This window comes from Aquarana catesbeiana, linkage group LG05 (genome assembly GCF_042186555.1).
Source record: "Aquarana catesbeiana isolate 2022-GZ linkage group LG05, ASM4218655v1, whole genome shotgun sequence".
Lineage (NCBI taxonomy): Eukaryota > Metazoa > Chordata > Amphibia > Anura > Ranidae > Aquarana > Aquarana catesbeiana.
The window spans coordinates 538583931-538602880 of NC_133328.1; the positions used below are offsets into that span (position 1 = coordinate 538583931).

An 18950-nucleotide genomic window follows, 5' to 3' on the forward strand; every position below is an offset into this window, starting at 1 on the left:
GAGAAGGGGGTTACAGTTGTGGGAAAAATGAGCAGGGGGGGTTCAGTGTTGGGGCAGAGGAGAAAGGAGGTACATTGGTGGGACAGATGAGCAGGGGGTTACAGCGGTGGGGTAGAGGAGCAGGGGGTAGAGAGATAGGGCAGATGTGCAGAGAAGAAAGGAGGTACTTCGGTGGAACACATGAGCAGTTGGTTACAGTGATGGGGGAGAAGAGCAGGGGGAACAGAGGTGGGACAGATGTGCAGGAGGTACAGTCGTGGGGCAGATAAGAAAGGGGATAACAGTGGTGGAGCAGATGAGCAGATAAGTTCAGTGTTAGGATAGATGAGAAGATGGTTCAGTGGTGGAGCAGATGTGCATAGAGGTACGGTGGTGGGGCAGGTGAAAAAGGGGGAACATTGGTGGGGCAGATGAGCAGGGGGTTACAGTGGTGGGGCAGATGGGCAGGGGGATACAGTGGTGGGGCAGATGGGCAGGGGGATACAGTGGTGGGGCAGATGTACAGGGGGTTACAGTGGTGGGGCAGATGAGCAGGGGGATACAGTGGTGGGACAGATGTGCAGGGTAGTACAGTGGTGGGGCAGATATACAGTGGTGGGGCAGATGAGCAGGGGGATACAGTGGTGGGGCAGATGAGCAGGGGGTACAGTGGTGAAACAGATTTGCAGGGGGGACAGTGATCTGAGCTGTGAAGGTGCATGAATTGGGGCTCATCTGAGGTGTGGAGTTGCAGGAATTGGGGCTGATCTGAGGCATGAGAGTGCAGGATGTTAATTTCTCACTACTAAAGCAGTTTACAGCATTTACTTTATAAAAAATCATTTTCATCTCCTAGAAGATAAATAGTGTTATCCTATCTGTCGATGCACACTACTTTAGGCTATTAGTGTTTTGTGAGCTTCAGCATCTAGGAACATAAAAAAATAGTTTTTGTAGAGTTTCTTGGAGCATTTTTCCAACATAAAAAAAATGCCAAATGCTCCTAAAAGCCCTACTAGTAACATTTTTGAGCTTCTTTTATTTTCCTTAATCGAACTGCAAAAACGCTACAGTAATGCTAATGCTCCTAAACGCTACTAAAATGCTACTAGAAAACGCTATTACCAGCGGGCTTTTTTTTAGCTTAAAGTGTGCATGGAGCCTTAGAACCACTAACAAAGCCAAAAAAAAAGAAACTAATGCAGCCATCACATCTAAGAATTGGTAAGCTGCAATATAATAAATGTTTGCTTCTGGGTCTAATTCTGCATTCAATTTATTTTAAATGCAGCTACTGTAAGTACTAGAGTACTTACTTTGCAGGCTCTTGTAACCCCTGCAAAGTGGAGCCCATGCAAGATGAAGTTGGGGCAGTACTAATGGCCGAGCAGCTGTATAGTATGCACATATACTGGTAAGGATCAATTTGATAGGAGAACAAATCAGAAGGAAGTGACCAAGCTGTGTCAGGTCACCAACCTGGTATGCTTTCTTGCAGGACTGTGTAACTTTCAGCACTGAATAGACAGAAAAACAAATTATTAACAGTATTATCTGCAGTCCTAACTCTAAATTTTGAGAGCCTCCATAGTAGAAGCACATGCATTATAATAGATAGGCAGAGGGCAGGTGAGCCTGGAGGGAGTCCACCCCTTCTTAAATGCACAGGGGCCACTGGACACCCAGCATATAGCACAATGGCAGCAAAGGTGTTCCGTGCATTTCCTCACCAGTATTCCCCATTACCCCATCTCCTGAGGGAGTGTCACCATTTCACCCTTCGTTCACAGTGTATTGGTGCATGTTCTCTCACCCATAAGGACCGCCCAGCCTTGAGAAGAGGAAGATCTTGTAAAGTCAGATGTGGCTCAAAGACTTCAAAAGAGGTAAGTATTAACAAAATAAATTGCCAGTGAGGGCCACAGAAGGGAGAGAGGGATCAATTTAGAGGGGTGGGGGGGGGGGGTTGTTGGGCACAGAGCTTAGAGTTGGGCTGTAATAAAAATGTAGTGAAAGTAAAGTTTTCCTTTAAGAGAGTGCTTAAGAGCTGCCCGCTGCACAGACAGCCACAATACATGGATGCAATCTAAGACTCCAGTCTTTGGAGATATGACCCTGAGACAGACCCCGCTCCACTGACTTGTCTATCTATAAATTTGGATCCATACCCCTATGGACAAATACATCATGATTACTGCATGATGTCTGACTATATGGAAACTGCATCCAGTTAATGCAAGAGAGCCATGTGTCATATGATATAATAACTCCTCATTATCTTTCGGTGACCCTATAATTGAAGCATCCCCAAGTATTGCTGGCTGCGCTTGGACATTTCAGATTTTGCACATATGATATTCAGTTTTATACTGAAACCATCTGAACCCTTTGGATCACTGCTCTGTCACTGACCCCTGGAGCCCCCTGGTGACACTCAGATGACAACTTGCAGCTTATTTGAAAACTTTGGGTATTTTCTCTAGACGCATTTACCATCTCAAAAGAAAGCAAATTGTTCCCTTTTTGCTCATGTTCATGCACCCCTGAAGAAGAAAATCAATTTTCGAAAAACGTTGGCTGTTTTCCATCATCATTCTTTGTTCTGTGACTTTTTGCAAATATACTGTATCTAGTCCTAGTACCCAACCTATTATAGCATTGGATAAATGATTTGGAATAAACTTTTCAGCATGTAGACATGCATACACATGCAAATAATTCTTTCTATTCCATTTCTCTATGCAGTTATCAAAGCTAGTGTGAATGAACTCTTTTCATTACAATGAAGGCAAATATATGAATATATATATATAATATATTCTGGTTTATATTTGTCAGGCATAGCTGTAGGGTGATGGCTAGAATGTATATGGCATCAGTGGAAATTGGTGGTTGATATTTTGCGATGTGATCAAATGTTCAAGAAAATGTGGCCTACTTGATGTAACAGCAGTAAGAAGTGAATCACTACAGTGCACACCACTGATAAAACTGCAAAATGGCTTCACCCTATGTTAAACATGCACCTTGAAATGAAACCGTGCCTGGATCAAGCACACTAAAGTATCAAAAGTTTTAAAACAAGTTCTTATTCATCCCTGTATCTATAAGCATTTGGAAAAAATGTTCTTTTAAGGTCACAACATAGGCTTTGAAATCTTAGCTTTTTCCCTATAAATTTCTGTTGCATCAGAAACTTGGCAGCCTGCCAGCCCTGTATTGTGAACAAGCAGAAGGTTTCTGAGCTGTCAGAAATTGACTGAAACTCAAATTTGGAGTTTTTGTTGTGATCTTTGAAAAGGAATAATTCCACATTAAAGCTAAATTCCGAGCAGAAATTTTTAATTATTTCTTTAAAAAAGTCTTCTAAAAATCTGTCCCTGCCTTGAATAAATAAGGCGTTTTTTTTTCAGTAGCCACTGATCAATTCTTTTTGAAACGCATCCTTTCCATGGATCATTGCAGTGCTATGTTCCTTCCCTGAACCACTGGTCTTGTAACTTCCCCAGGGTAGCTTGGTGTTAACAATGGCAGCATTATTACGTCACCACTCATTGTATTGGGAGGGCCCAGATCTCTCACACTCCTGGTCTGTCTCACCCATTCCCTCTGCATGATCTCACTGCCAGGCAAGTTTAGAAGCAGCCAAAAAAAGTAATGGTCAATGGACATAAATGTGGGTGGGACTTTGGGTGGTCCAACCACCTTTATGTCCATTAACTACTACAGGTAAGGTTAGGATTGGGCAAAAAACATCACCCACATTTATACTTATTGAGAACTACAATTCCCATTGCATTGTTGTGGTGTCGCACAGTGTGCGGAATTGAGGGCACCGCTTACTTGATACCTTCTCCCGATGCTGGGCTAAGTGATGATGTCTTGGACTACACAAAGGTACATTTTTAAAAAAACGAAAAAGTTTTAATTAAAAAAATGATCAAGTTGAAAATGTAAATAGAACATGGACAGAAAGTTGTTTTCACAATTAACATCTATGCCAGATTTTAGTTTTAGAAGCAGCTAGAGATGTCAGGGATAGCTTGTTTTAAAGCTAAAAATATGCAAATAGTCTAGTAATTTAATGTCCGTAGGCCTGGGCATAGGTGCACTTTACAGGATTTCACAGGACAGATCAGGATAGAGTTGTCATCGCTCTCAAGCAGACATGGAGCTGTGACTCTTAACTGCTCTATCTTGGGCATCAGAGCCTGGCAGCTACCATTCACACAACTAATGAAGTTCTAGATTTCTTCTAGGGGACCAAGCAACCTCAGGAAATTCATGGCCGGGAATGATGTGCTCTCCTCACTGGCTGCTGGTCTGTAGCCCTGCCCTATCAGCAGTGGCCAATGATTTTCTAGCTACCCAAGCCACCCAGGTGTTGTTAGGAAAGTTGAACTGTTCTTCCCATCGGCTTTCTGCAGTATAACCTCAGGAGCTGGGACTGGCAATAAGCTTTTTGGATATCCCTTGGTGGTAGTTAATAAGCAGTAGAGGAAAAAGTAAAAATCACTGTTGGGTGGAAAAAAATTTGCTGCAACAGTGGAGGAACCCCTTTGGACCTCTTGCAGAACCCCACTTGAGAGACCCTAACAATGAGCAACAGGCCACTCTTGCCAACTAAATTCTGCTTTAAAAAATAATCAGTCAGGAATTGCCTGGTATTACCCAAACACAATAAATGTTATAAGTCATTTCTAAAATCATTAATCCCAATGTTACCACAAAAATGTGAACAATTCTCACCCGATATGCAGTTGGACAATGAAAATGAAACAAACAATAGAAAGTCTGAGGCTTGGCAGTCTTTGTTGCAGTTTTCTTGATGTTATTTTTTTCTATGAGTTCATTCAGTTTAAAAGCAGCAAATTCTTGTATTATATATACGATTTATGCAGAATGCGGTAAGAACCTTGCTCTTTGTATCAGTAATAATAATCTCCTACTCTTGGTAATAAGACGAGTGCTGCTCCGTTCGAATAGAATCTGGTTAAAATTCACACAAAACATTTCAAAGAACAGCTTCAAACATCTTGTTTGCATAGAGAATATTTAAAAGGATGTTGAAATAGGAAAAAAAAAGCTTCACAGCAATACAAAATGACTAAGCCCAAGTGGCAACAGGCTTTGAATTTACCGTTATAAAGAATACACTTATCACAGAGGAAACATATTAATCAGAATTCACTTAGAGCTTGTATGAATATAAATCAGCTTGTCTGGAAATCGGCAACATTTAAACCTATGTACTTTTTTCTCTCTTGAACCACTTTACATTGTAATGATTCACTACAGGGGTAGAACTGCAGCACAATGGCTTATAGCATGCCGCGTGAAACAATAGCATTTCTATTGTGCTATTGAATTCACAAATAGAACTGACATTATTACACCATGTGATGTACCTATAGCTAGTTGCCGTTCATTTTAAAGACAATCATCAAAATATTGTATAATCCTGCTGATACAAACGGGAGCTGTAGTCTTAAAAGACAACAATAGACAGATCACAAATTTCAGTCATAAAAGCACTACAGCCATTTAACGGTGTCTAGTTTTTGCTTTGAATGCTTTGGCCTGCTTGGAGGAAAAATGACAACTACTATGTACACTCTTATGCCCTGTACACACGGTCGGACATTGATCGGACATTCAGACAACAAAATCTATGGATTTTTTCCGACGGATATTGGCTCAAACTTGTCTTGCATACACACGGTCTCACAAAGTTGTCGGAAAATCCGATCGTTCTGAACACGGTGACGTAAAGCACGTACGTCGGGATTATAAATGGGGCAGTAGCTAATAGCTTTCATCTCTTAATTTATTCTGAGCATGCCTGGCACTTTGTGCGTCGGATTTGTGTACACACAATCGGAACCGATTGGATTTTGTTGTCGGAAAATTTTATAGCCTGCTCTCAAACTTTGTGTGTCGGAAATTCCGACGGAAAAAGTCCGATGGAGCCCACACACGATCGGAATTTCTGACAACACAATCCAATCGCACTTTTCCCGTCGGAAAATCCGACCGTGTGTACAGGGCATAGGTCTTTTAACAGAGTCTGAAGCATGCCTACAACACTATATTGCCTCTGTGTGTTGTGGAGACAACTACCAGTTGCACACCATATAATTCAATCTAGTTTCTCAGTGTAAAGCCCCGTACACACGATCAGAATACTGTACTTTTGAAACGATCGTATAATAATCTGATTGTTAATACACAGCTCTCGTTCAAAATTTTTGGAAGGGACAAACGTGAACATTTTTCTCGTACGATACAAGATTGTACGATGTTTAATCAGTACTGTTTTTGTCCAAAAATACTATTCAACTACATTACATCACTTCAAAATTTTGATTTTGTTGTTCGAGAATTTTTGTATTTTAATAACTTATTTGTTTTCAAATAAGACTAGCATGCAAAAAAAAAAAAAACAAAGCCCTGTAAAAATGCTAGGAGATTATTTGAAGGAAGTCCTTCAGGAGAAAACTATGTAGGTTGCCATTGCTGGTCGTCTGTTAGTGCTGGATGCCTGGCTGTCATTTCAATGCTCTGGCTTTAACCTTTCATTGACCTGCAACAAGGGATACAGATATTTCTAAGACTTTATTTAAGACTTTATTTTTAGATTATTTATAAGACATTTGCTGCATGCTTGTTCCAGAAATAATGAAGCCGGACTCAGACAGGCAACTAATATTTCCAAATCGGGGCCAGCAATGACCTTCTAATAAAAGGCAAATGGCAGTGTTTACTTTGACAGGAATTCTCTTATATGATACTGATGCACAGTTTAGAAATCCTTGGAAAGTTTATTTGATGGCTAATTTTCATACGTACTATTGCTCCTTATCTGAATATACTGGGATATTTGCTAAAATCACATTTTTACATTGGTTTTCATGTACTTAAAATATCCAGAAAGGTTTAGGGGAACTTAAAATACTTCTTTATTCAGATCATGGGCTAAACGCCTAGTGTGCATGGAGCTTAAGGGCTCATGCAGATGTGCGCTGAGACCCTTTTTGCTGCGTCTGCATCCACCTCAGGGCTGCACGCAGGAAGCCCACAGAAGTGGATGCAGACAAAGCAGCTGCACAGACACAGCTACATGTTAAAATCTGAAGTGTGCAAGAAAGGGTGCATGGATCTGAAACTGCTGTGTTAATGCTAGTGACTAGGGATGAGCTGGGTTTGGTCTGAATTCAGCCTGAATGCAGTTCCACAGAACCTGTGGGAAGCTGTCACATGATCTCATCCTGCTGGCCCAATCATCAAAGCCTGAGGCATTTCCCGTCCCACAGCTTCACGCACGCAAAGGAGCAGGGATGTTTGTAACATCATTGACCTAATATGGCCACATATCTATGGCCAATTTATACGTATATACAGTGGCATCGCTAGGGGGTGGCTTCTGGGGCTATAGCCCCAAATCTTGGACCCACAGCCCCGAGTCTCTTACCGGGTGCAGCAGTCAGGGCCGGACTGGTCTACTGGGATACCGACAAGGCCACCTACTCTGGGGCAGCTTTGAGGGCAGTGACGCCCGTAAAAGATATGTCTGCCGGCCTGGGCCGACATGCCAACTGTGCATGCGCCAGCTTTCGGGAAGGCCCGTACACGCTCGGCCCTTTTTGGGCAGGTGGGCGCATGCGCAGTGACATAATGGCGCCATTTTTAAATGGAAAGCAGCAGTGTCACTTCTCTGAGGTCTCGGCAGTGGCGCGCGCCTCTCATAATGGCCAGGTAAGACCCCTCTGCAGCCTCTGACTACCTCCTGTTATTGCTCTCCTGCACCTCTGACCATCTCCCCCTGCACCATGTGGGCATCCTCTGACCATCTCCTGCACCATGTCTGCAGCCTCTGACCATCTCCTCCTGCACCGTTACTTGCTTAATTTTCTTCCTGCATATCTAATTTATTTAATTTATGTATGATAAAGGTGGCCAACAGTTGGGTTTCTATATTCCTCAGTCACATATGTGGGTACAGATCTCATTAGTAGAAATTTAAAAATCTAAAGTGAGATATATATATAAAATGTAAAAATATTTATACAATAAATCAATATAAATAAACCATGGGATTTGCACTCAGATATGTAATGATATTATATATATATCCCTTTCATGATTAAGCCTATTTTTGACGTTTGCTGTTTACAAGTTAAAATCCATAATTTTTGCTAGAAATTTACTTAGAGCCCCCAAACATTATATATATATATATATATATATATATATATATATATTTTTTTTAGCAGAGAATCTAGAGAATAGATGGGTGATTGTTGCAATATTTTATGTCACACTGTATTTGTGCAGCGGTGTTTTAAATGCAACTTTTTGGGAAAAGGGATACTTTCATGAATTTTTAAAAAAAACAAACAGTAACGTTAGCCCGATTTTTTTCTATAATGTGAAAGATGATGTTATGCCGAGTAAATAGATACCAAACATGTCACGCTTTATAATTGCACGCACTCGTGAAATGGCGACAAACTATGGTACCTAAAAATCTCCATAGGCGACGCTTTACATTTTTTTTACGGTTACCAAGTTAGAGTTACAGAGGAGGTCTAGTGCTAGAATTATTGCTCTCGCTCTGACAATCACAGCGATACCTCACATGTGTGATTTGAACACTGTTTACATATGTGGACGCGACTTCAGTATGCGTTTTCTTTGCTGCGCGAGCTTGCGGCGACGGGGGTGCTTTAAAAAAAAATTGTTTCCTTATTCATTTTATTTATTTTTATTTTAATAAATTGTGTTTAAAAAAAAAATTGATCACTTTTATTGCTGTCACAAGGAATGTAAATATCCCTTGTAATAATAGGTGGTGACAGGTACTCTTTATGGAGGGTTTGGGGGTCTAAAAGATCCTCCTTTGCACTTCAAAGTATTCAGATCGCCGTTGGGATACACTAAGACAAGTGTATCCCAAGAAATATGTTAAAAATAAAAAATTTGTGCAGCACTCAAAAATGTTACAAATTCATAAGTACAACCTAATAAATAATGTGAATTGACTACAAGGTTAAATGAAAACAGTGAAAAGTGATGTGAAATTCACACTCAAACTAAAGTCCATGTTCCATCACATAGAGGTTTTTAAACCGTGAATACAACAGTCCATGGATAAGAAACTATATAGCCAAAAAGGGGATTCCACAGACACAGACAATAAAACCACCACTGGTTAGTGAGGAGGCTTTCCGGAATAAGGAGACTCAAATGGGCATATGCTCAATGAGTCAACAAGGCATGTGGTGTAAACACCAGTACACAAGACCTCCACATCCAGGCTCCGGTTCAGGATGGAAGATGGTCCAATTGGTCAGGAGATATCACAGAGAAGCAGTCCTCAGATGTAGCCAACTTGTCAAACCAAATCCTCTGCATATGTAAACCGGCGCCGGTTTTATTGTCTGTGTCTTCACTCCTGCACAGATGGCACGTGGAATCCCCCTTTTGGCTATATAGTTTCTTACCCATGGACTGTTGTATTCACGGTTTAAAAACCTCTATATGATGGAACACGGACTTTAGTTTGAGTGTGAATTATACATCACTTTTCACTGTTTTCATTTAACCTTGTAGTTCACATTATTTATAAGGTTGTACTTATGAATATATAGATGTGTATGCCCGCCCAAGCGTATGACTTTATTTACTTCGCTGCTATGGGCTCTAGCCCCAGATCTTTTGTAGACCTAGCAACGCCCCTGAGTATATGCATGTACATAGATTTGCATGTTTGTATGCGAATGCCAGTCTGGCATTCTCATGAGCTCTTATGGTGGTCATACACACTTCGATTTTATTATGCAATTGAATTGCAATTTGATCAAAATGATCAAATTAGAAACCTATCTAATAGCCATATCTTTCCTTCTGATCGATTTAGATGCAGTTTAGATCATAGTCGATCAAATTGAGTCGATCAGTCAGGACAGAAAATGATCAATCATTTTGTATCAATCTGCAACACTGAGCTGATTCTGATACTAATGCTGAGTCATAGATTCTATTGAATTTTAATCAATCGGATTATGAGGTTGCATGGTAGAAGCAGCGAAATGAATGATAACTTGCGACCATATCACTTTGCTATGTGTGTCATACTTGTTAATTGTGTTGTTGACTACTGATCGATTATTCCTATTGGGAGAGATGGATTGGAAAAGAAATCAATCATTTATCAAGGCGTGTATGGCCACTATTTGAGTCATTCAATAAGCAAGCAGAAAGCAGTGATGTGAAAAATACAACATCTCGTAGCTCCAAGATTTCATATTTCACTTACACTCACTTGTATTTCTACTATATTAAATTGTATCGATTGATTGTACGTCATCTCTGGTCTTTGCACTGATTTATTAAAAGAGAAAGTATGTTTATTAGTTTATTCTGATTCAGAAGGGAATCCTATTCTTTGCAGGCATCAGAAGCAATTGATTTCCTGTATTTTATTTTTAAGTATTAGTAGGCAAACAGATGATTTCACTAAGAAATTGATGAGGAGGTAAAAATGGATATGTAAAGTTAGTTTGCACAAGCAAACATAACAAAGCATATGCCGATCAGCCAGGTGAGACTGTTCCTTTTGGTGTGCAGCACAGGGGAATACTTTCATCACATCCACAGCTCAAAGAACAAAGCCCTGGGGTTTTCTGTTTGCTGTTTACTAAGCTGATTCTTTTATAAATATTCAGAATACAGTCCAGAAGGCTTGCTTTATTTATTGATTGTTTTATTAAAATGCTTGTGAAAACCTATAATAGCAAGTCAAAAAAATGCATGCTGATATATATATATATTAAGGCTTGCAAGTAGTTGTTTTATCCCTTGGTTATTAGTACATTCGGGAGATGTTATTGACTTTTAAAACAACATCTACCTTTTTGTCTTTTGTAAGTAAAATAGACCAGTGCCTACTAGTCAGGGCAGGAACCATTGCAACCTAAAAATGGTATGGACCAATTTTTTAAAAGACAGTAGAAATCTACAAAGGCCTATTTTTCGTTTTGGAAAGAGTAGAGAAAGTCCATATAAACCATAACCGAATGACATTTAGTTTGCTGAAGCATTGTGTATCATAAAAAATTGACTTTTTAAAAATAAAATATTTATTTTGACCATTGTCATCCTTTGTTGCATCTCAGTGCTGCTGATTTCCCACAGCCCTACTGCAGTTACTTCCTACATGCATGTAGCCCAGCAATAGCTGCGTGGCATGTCTCAAGGGGGTATTAATGATGGTGACAACTGTGGGCCATGCCTGTGTGATGTGTGTTGAAATAGCCACTAGAGAGAGAGAAAGGGACAAACCTCAGTCACACTATAACAGGAAGTGCCTGAACAAGGGTCTTCATGGTAGGATTGCTAAATATTTTTTTAACGAAATCTGCACATTTAATAATGTTAAAAATAACTTTTTAAAATTATATTAATATTTTAAAGCTTATACAGTATAAGACTTTAGTGATTGGGTTTACATATACTTTGAAAGGTAGATTTTAGCTCACTTTCTTTCCTAGGTGGCACCAGCATCCAGGTGAGGACATAAGAGAATTACACAGAGTCTATTCAAAACCAAACACGTTTTTCTTATGTATGCTTCTTTTAGAGAGTTAGAATTCTGCAACCCATTCAAGACAGTTACTTGAGAATGAACGATGAAGAATGACAAATTTTGAGAAATTCTGCAGTTGGCAGTTTCTGGCTCCTTTGGGATAGAAATTTAAACATTCAAACATTTTCTATCCCCATATGACTTGAGAGTCACCTTTACCCGTCAAACCAGCCACTAGATACTGGTAGAGGTTGATCTGAAAGGAGGAGGGCGTGCAAAGTGCATCTAGAAAAATCGTTAAAATATTAAGTATTTAAAACAACTCTAAGCAAATTATAAATCCTTAATTAGTCTATATGTATGAAAAAATGTGTTCAACGTGTTAACTGTTACATTGAATTTTCTGTAATCCTGGCTTGTATTATACTGTACTCATTGTTTGCAGAGAAGCTGAGTACCTATAATAATAACAGAGGACACTGACACGTTGCATTCAGATCCATACACCTGCACCCTGACCTCATGTCAGATTTGACATGCAATTGTGTTTGTGCAGCCGCTGCATGTGCATCCACACAGCTCCAAGGTGGATGCACATGCATCTGCCAGCAGCTCTGAACAGAGTACTAACTAAAAGATTAGTTGCTTAGGATATTTTATAAGTAAGAAGTCACTATGATAGAGCTCTTCTTTAGCTTCTCTTCAGCTACTTTACATTTCCAGTAGTATTTTTTTTTTTTTTATTTCTTCCTAACATCGTGTACCTAACTCCAGAAACCCGCTGCATTTAATTATATTATTACAATGCTTAGTCATATTTCTGTATGTGCTGCTGTTATTAAACTTTACAAATCCGGTAGACGCTATTGATCTGCCATTTATATTTTAGCATTCTGCTACTGTGGAGTTTTAAGCTTCCCCAGCAGGCACAAGGCTGCAATAATACATGTAAATAATGCAATTAATCTCTGTACATGTAAGCTGTGTTTCTACAGACTCCCTACTTTTGCTGGATCTCTACAGGTTTAAACTAGTTGGTTTTAATTTGTATATTCTGTAGTAAAAGAAAGAGTCTATTGGTGCTGAATTAAATTTAAAAAACTGGAGCGTATTTTACTATGGCTATGCTAAATGTGTTTTTTTTATTATTATTAAAATAAGACCACAGTGACTCTGTATTTACTATGTTTCCTTGCAACTATCATCATGTTCTTCCTTTATATCCCATAATATGTGGATATGAACATTATGGTTAATATGTTTTTTTTCTTTTTTTTTAAAGCTTATTGTTAGATATAGTGATTAAAGAAGATCTCCAGCCATTTATCTTTTAGTTTTGGATAGTGCAGAGGAAATTCAAAACTATATTACATTGTTTTTCTGGTCTGTGACATAGTTGGAGAGAGTTCCCCCTCCTATTCTCCTATTGTCCCTGTGACACCCAGAAAAAGAAGGCATGGGCAGGAATCAAAACATTGTCCAAGGTTCTATCCCTTCCTTCCTGTACTAAAAATGGATTTTGCCTGCACCCCATTGAGACACTACCTACAACTTTATGTCCTGACATGAAGGGAAAGGAAATCTCGCCAATAGGGACACAAATGGCAGTGAAAATCTGTCAGGGGCTCAAATGCCCTGTACACACGACCGGTTTTGCCGTCGGAAGGTTTTTACGACAGAGTTCCGACGGAAATCCGCTCAAGCTGTCTTACATACACACGGTCACACCAAATTCCGACCGTCCAGAACGCAATGACGTACAACACGTACGACGGGACTAGAAAATGGAAGTTCAATAGCCAGTAGCCAATTATTTCTATCTCGTACTTGCTTCAGAGCATGCGTCGGAACAACATACAGAAGAGCGTTTTTTCCAATAGTAATTTGTTCCGTTGTAAATATAGAACATGTTCTCTATCTAAGTCCGTCTGAATTTTCGACAAAAAAAGTCCAATGGGGCACACACACGGTCGGAATATACGATGAAAAGCTCCCATCGGACTCTTTCTGTCAGAAATTCCGCTCGTGTGTACGCGGCATAACTGTTTCCTGCTCTTTTCAAAATAAGATAACAAGTTTTAGCTAAAGTTTAGCCAAAAAAATTACCCTGTCGAGTTTTAAATAAATCCAGATTAAAGGTCCATGCAATAGAAAGGCATTTATATTCACTTCTCTGGCATTCTGTGGCTACTACTATCTGCTTTCCATTTCAGCTCTGCAACTTCTATTAGCTGCTTTGGTATTCCACACTTCCAAACCCCTAGACCCCTACAACACTACTGAGTTCTGCAGTAATAAGTTTGGGGGGGGGGGGTAGAACCAAAGTACATGGTGAGGGACAAAGGTATCCTATGCTCCTGAAAGTATCCTATGTGATAGAGGTTCATGGAGGCTACAGCCACCATGGAAGATGTGACAGAATGGAAGGTATGAGATGTGGGCCACTGGACAGGTGAGTATAAATGCTCTTCAATTGCAGGGACCTTTATTCTGAATTTATTTTAAACCCACCACAGTTGCTTCAAGTATATTCACCCTCAGTCTGCAGCAAGTGTTAGATCTAGAAAATGTTTACGTTTTTAACAAAATCTTTACAGATTTACAGGACTGACTGGAGACCTTTTTTTAATTAGTGGAAGAGGAGCATATATGTGATTTTATTATGTCACACAAAAACCTCAAATATGCCTATTTTTTTATTAAAAAAACAAACTTTTTTATGCATACTCTGGTATACATAATGTAAAATTATAAAACCTTGGGGTGGGGTCAAAAATAATTAGTAAAAAAAAATATGTTTTACCTATAGAATACTAGAATATTAAAGTAATCTCTCCTCACTCCTGGACATCTGAAAAACAGGGAGCCAGGGCCTGCACATAGACCTCATAGAGGGTATAGCCTACACCAGTGTGGACTCCCTTGGCTTCAGCTGTCTCAAATTAGCTGGGGGTGTCAATTTAATTTTACAGCCAGCTTTAAATTATTTTGTAAATAAAGGTATAATGGCCCTATTTACCTTAGAAAGAACCAACAAAATCTTTACAGATTTACAGAACTGACCAGATACCTTTTTTAATTAGAGGTAGAGGAGCATATATGTGATTTGATCATATCACCCAAAAACCTCAAATGTGACTACTTTTCATTAAAAGAAAATCAAACGGGTTTATGCATACTCTGGAGTACATAGTAAAATTATAAAACCTGGGGGGGGTCAGAAATAATTAGTAAAAATGATGTGACCTGAAAGTGCATTGTCCTTCTCATGTTTATATATAGAATCCTAGAATATTAACGTTTTCTCTCCTTGCTCCTGAACATCTGGAGGCCAGGGAGCCAGGGCCTGCACATAGACCTCATAAAGGGTATAGCCTACACCCGCTTGGACTCCCCTGGTTTCAGCTGTCTCAAATTAGCTGGGGGGACAATTTATTTTACAGCCAGCTTTAAATGATATTGTAAATTAAAGGTAAAATGGCTCTTCAGTCTACCTTAAAAAGTACCATAAAATGCATGAAAAATACAGATGACAAACAGCTAACATATTTTCCTTTTTGTTCTTTTTCTAGATCTTGGCAATTATATCAATCCTGTTCATCGTGCTTTCAACCATTGCATTATCATTGAACACTCTGCCTGACTTGCAGGAACCGGATGAGTTTGGACAACTAAATGACAATCCACAGCTTGCACATGTTGAAGCTGTATGCATAGCTTGGTTCACCATGGAATATCTCCTGCGCTTTCTGTCATCCCCAAACAAATGGAAGTTCTTTAAGGGGCCACTAAACATTATAGATTTGTTGGCTATTTTGCCATATTATGTTACAATTTTCCTAACAGAATCCAACAAAAGTGTGCTTCAGTTTCAGAATGTCCGACGTGTGGTTCAGATATTCAGAATCATGAGGATATTACGTATTCTCAAACTCGCCAGACATTCAACAGGTCTTCAGTCCCTGGGATTCACACTCAGGAGAAGTTATAATGAATTGGGATTGCTGATATTATTTTTAGCCATGGGGATAATGATATTCTCTAGCTTGGTATTTTTTGCTGAGAAGGATGAAGATGCTACAAAATTTACAAGTATACCAGCATCGTTTTGGTGGGCTACCATAACAATGACCACCGTAGGCTATGGAGACATCTATCCCAAGACACTACTTGGCAAAATAGTTGGGGGTCTCTGCTGCATTGCTGGAGTTTTAGTGATTGCACTGCCTATTCCAATCATAGTAAACAATTTTTCAGAGTTTTACAAAGAGCAGAAGAGGCAAGAAAAGGCAATTAAGAGGAGAGAAGCTCTTGAAAGAGCGAAAAGGAATGGAAGTATTGTTTCCATGAATCTCAAAGATGCATTTGCTCGCAGCATGGAATTGATCGATATTGTTGTAGATAAGTCTGCAGACGGAACTAATAAAATAGAGAAAGGTAATGATAATCATTTGTCCCCAAGCCGATGGAAATGGGCACGGAGGACAATGTCAGAGACAAGTTCAAATAAATCATTTGACAATAAATATCAGGAGGTCAGTCAACATGACTCTCAGGAACTATTAAACAATTCTTCATCCAGCCCACAGCATCTCAGTGCCCAGAAGCTAGAGGAGCTGTACAATGAGATTACAAAAGCACAGTCACATCCTAGTGTTAATTCTTCATATCATGAGCAGTCTGTCATCCCTCCTGCATATGAGGAGGAAATAGAAATGGAGGACGTGTCAGCAAAGAGGAACCAGCTATCAGTTGCCCCAAAAGATATCATTACAGATATGAGAAGTGTTTCTAGCATTGACAGTTTTGCCAGTTGTGCAACAGATTTCACAGAAGCTGAACGATCCCCCCTTACACCATTTCCTGGCAGTAACCTTGAAATTAGGTTCCCTTCGTACACCGTGCCTGAAGAAGGCAGCCATGAAGTCAAAGTGTCTCAATTTTTGCCACGTTCAAAATACACAGGTTTTGCTCCAAAAGATGTCACATTTGAGTATAAGTTGTCAGAATCTTCTGGAACCCCCAAAATACTTCTACAAGATCAGATCAGTAATGAGGTAGAAAGTGATCAGGGTTCCATGAAGGGAAATAACCCCCTAAGATCAAGATCTCTGAGAATAAATTCAAAGCAATCAAAAAGCAGTGCTCTCCAAAATCCAGCAGGTATTACAAGTACATTGCCGACAAACACAATAGAACACCCACTGTACACTCATCTTCAACTAAGCACACTTTTTTTGCAAGACTATTCTTCCTCAGAGGAGCCCACACAGGCAAAAGCTGAATCACCCAGTGGACTTGCAAGACCTCCCATATCACCTTCTCGAAATCCAAAACTTTTTTCACTTTCTTCAAAGAAGAGAAGCAGCTTTACAGAAATAGACACAGAAGATGATGACTTCATGCAGGTATGTGGCTCAAAGCATGATACTCAGGAGGACATCAAAACTAACTGCATTGAGGAGCAGAATGAAGGAACCAGTGTACCCACAGAATCTGATACAATCTCCCTGCAGAAAAATATCAGTCAAAACTGTACTCAGGACATTTACCTGACAGGAGAGGACATTAAACAGGACAATAATCAGGAGGAAAGCAAAGTAGAAAATCATCTATTTGTCCCAGAAATTCACTCAGAGACTGGAGAAACAGGTTATTGTCAAACACGTGAGACCAGCATGTGACTAGTTGCAAAAGCAATAAAGACTTTTTTTTCTTAAAAGCACTAAGGTTGGTAATGCCTGTGAACGCAAAAGGAAAAGCCTCAAAGACATCCATAAACTATTCATTTTGCATGGCATGAAGAACTGCTTAGTTAAATAGTTCAGGAACTACCTTTTGTAACAAAATATATAATGACTCAGCAGCAGTGTGTAATAATGAAAGCCCTTCTTAAGAGCCAGTGTATTGCAAAGCCTGACATTCTTGATCCTTTAATCCATGAGTGTAGATGTGTTTTGGAGCGTTTAAAGGCAATGTAGCGTTTGCAAAGGGAAGGATTAAGTGTCAATGCATGCATTAAGAAAAAAAAGCAGGTGGAAATGAGGTGCTGTAAGCTTTAAGGAAGCCTATATGTGTATATATATGTTAGCTAGAAGACAGAATATAGATAAACAAGGTATATACATGGAACCCATCAATTGGGACACAGGTACTTCCTTCACAGTATATTGCTTTGAGGACTTGTACAGACTTACATTATGTTGCAGAACTGCAACCTTACTTTTAGCTGGTCTGGTGGTGCAAAGGTTGGCGTTACAGAACACATTGGATAATTACATGTGTTGCAAGGCTCACCAACACTGGAATCGTTATGCAACTGAAGTAAAATGTTTTCTGTTGAGAGGTCTTTGTTGGTTTCAATTAAGAGAATATTTTTTATTTTTTTGTGCTATAATTCACTGCAGATTTTTGCTGTGCATACAAGATTGTTTTTTGCATTTCTTATTAAAAAATAATAAAGTAAAAAAAAAAAAAAAAAAAAAAAAAACAGGCAAGGTTTAACAACCACAAATACTAGTGTGAAGACTGATGTTTAATGTGTTAACTTGCCAAAAACATTGTCAATGATAATGTCCCACTGTTGATTGCCCAAAAGTACAGTAATTGATCGCCACGTAAATAGTGCCAATTGCCATGAGTTTTCAATCTACATGATTAATGTCCTACTGTGTAATATTTTCCAGTCAATATTTCTTCTTTATGATCGTGGATAAGTGACTAATCACGTTCAACATTTCCACACAGATTTCATTACCAATAAAGACCACTTATGTCTGGCACATTCCAACAACCTATTGCATCTTTACATTGCATTGCATCAAAAAACCTATTGCATCTTTACATTGCATTGCATCAAAGACAGAATTTCAATATGTTATAGCTAATAATCAAAAAATAGCAAAATAGTTTGCTCTAAGCATTCAGATTTTTTTCCTTTAGGTTATTTGATTAGGAGACCTAAGCAGTGTTGAATTACTTAACGACATAATTGAAATGCAAAAGGGACCACTCGGAATATCATCTTAAATGATCTATTAATTAATATTATCATTGTAAAGGGAACTTTAAGCACAAAATATTTTAATATACCTCCAACTCCAGTCTAATTAAAAAACAGGATGTAGTTTCAAAATGTGAAACTGCTAAACTCACCAAATACAATGAAAATGTTTGTCTACTTTTTGCCATTTCATACCTTAACATAAATTCATTAAAATTCATGATTTGTTTTTAATGTTTTGGGGCATATTTATAAAGCAGTTGATGTGACATTCACCAAATATTTACTGCAGGTGAATCTTCCCAAAACACGTGTTTTCAATTACAGGGACTGACTAACTACATGTGAAAGTGTGGCAAATGTCAAATGTATGGATTTAGA

General features: G+C 39.0%; 1 protein-coding gene across 1 annotated transcript in view; it reads left to right on the forward strand.

Moving 5' to 3' along the window:
• Positions 1-18056, forward strand: part of KCNB2 (potassium voltage-gated channel subfamily B member 2) — a 368009-nt gene extending 349953 nt beyond the window's left edge. Inside the window, exon 3 of the mRNA XM_073631795.1 lies at positions 15139-18056. Within this exon, the coding sequence (XP_073487896.1) occupies positions 15139-17250 (2112 nt within the window). The 3' untranslated portion in view covers positions 17251-18056. The remainder of the gene's footprint in view (positions 1-15138) is intronic.
• The last annotated feature ends 894 nt before the right edge of the window (positions 18057-18950 follow it).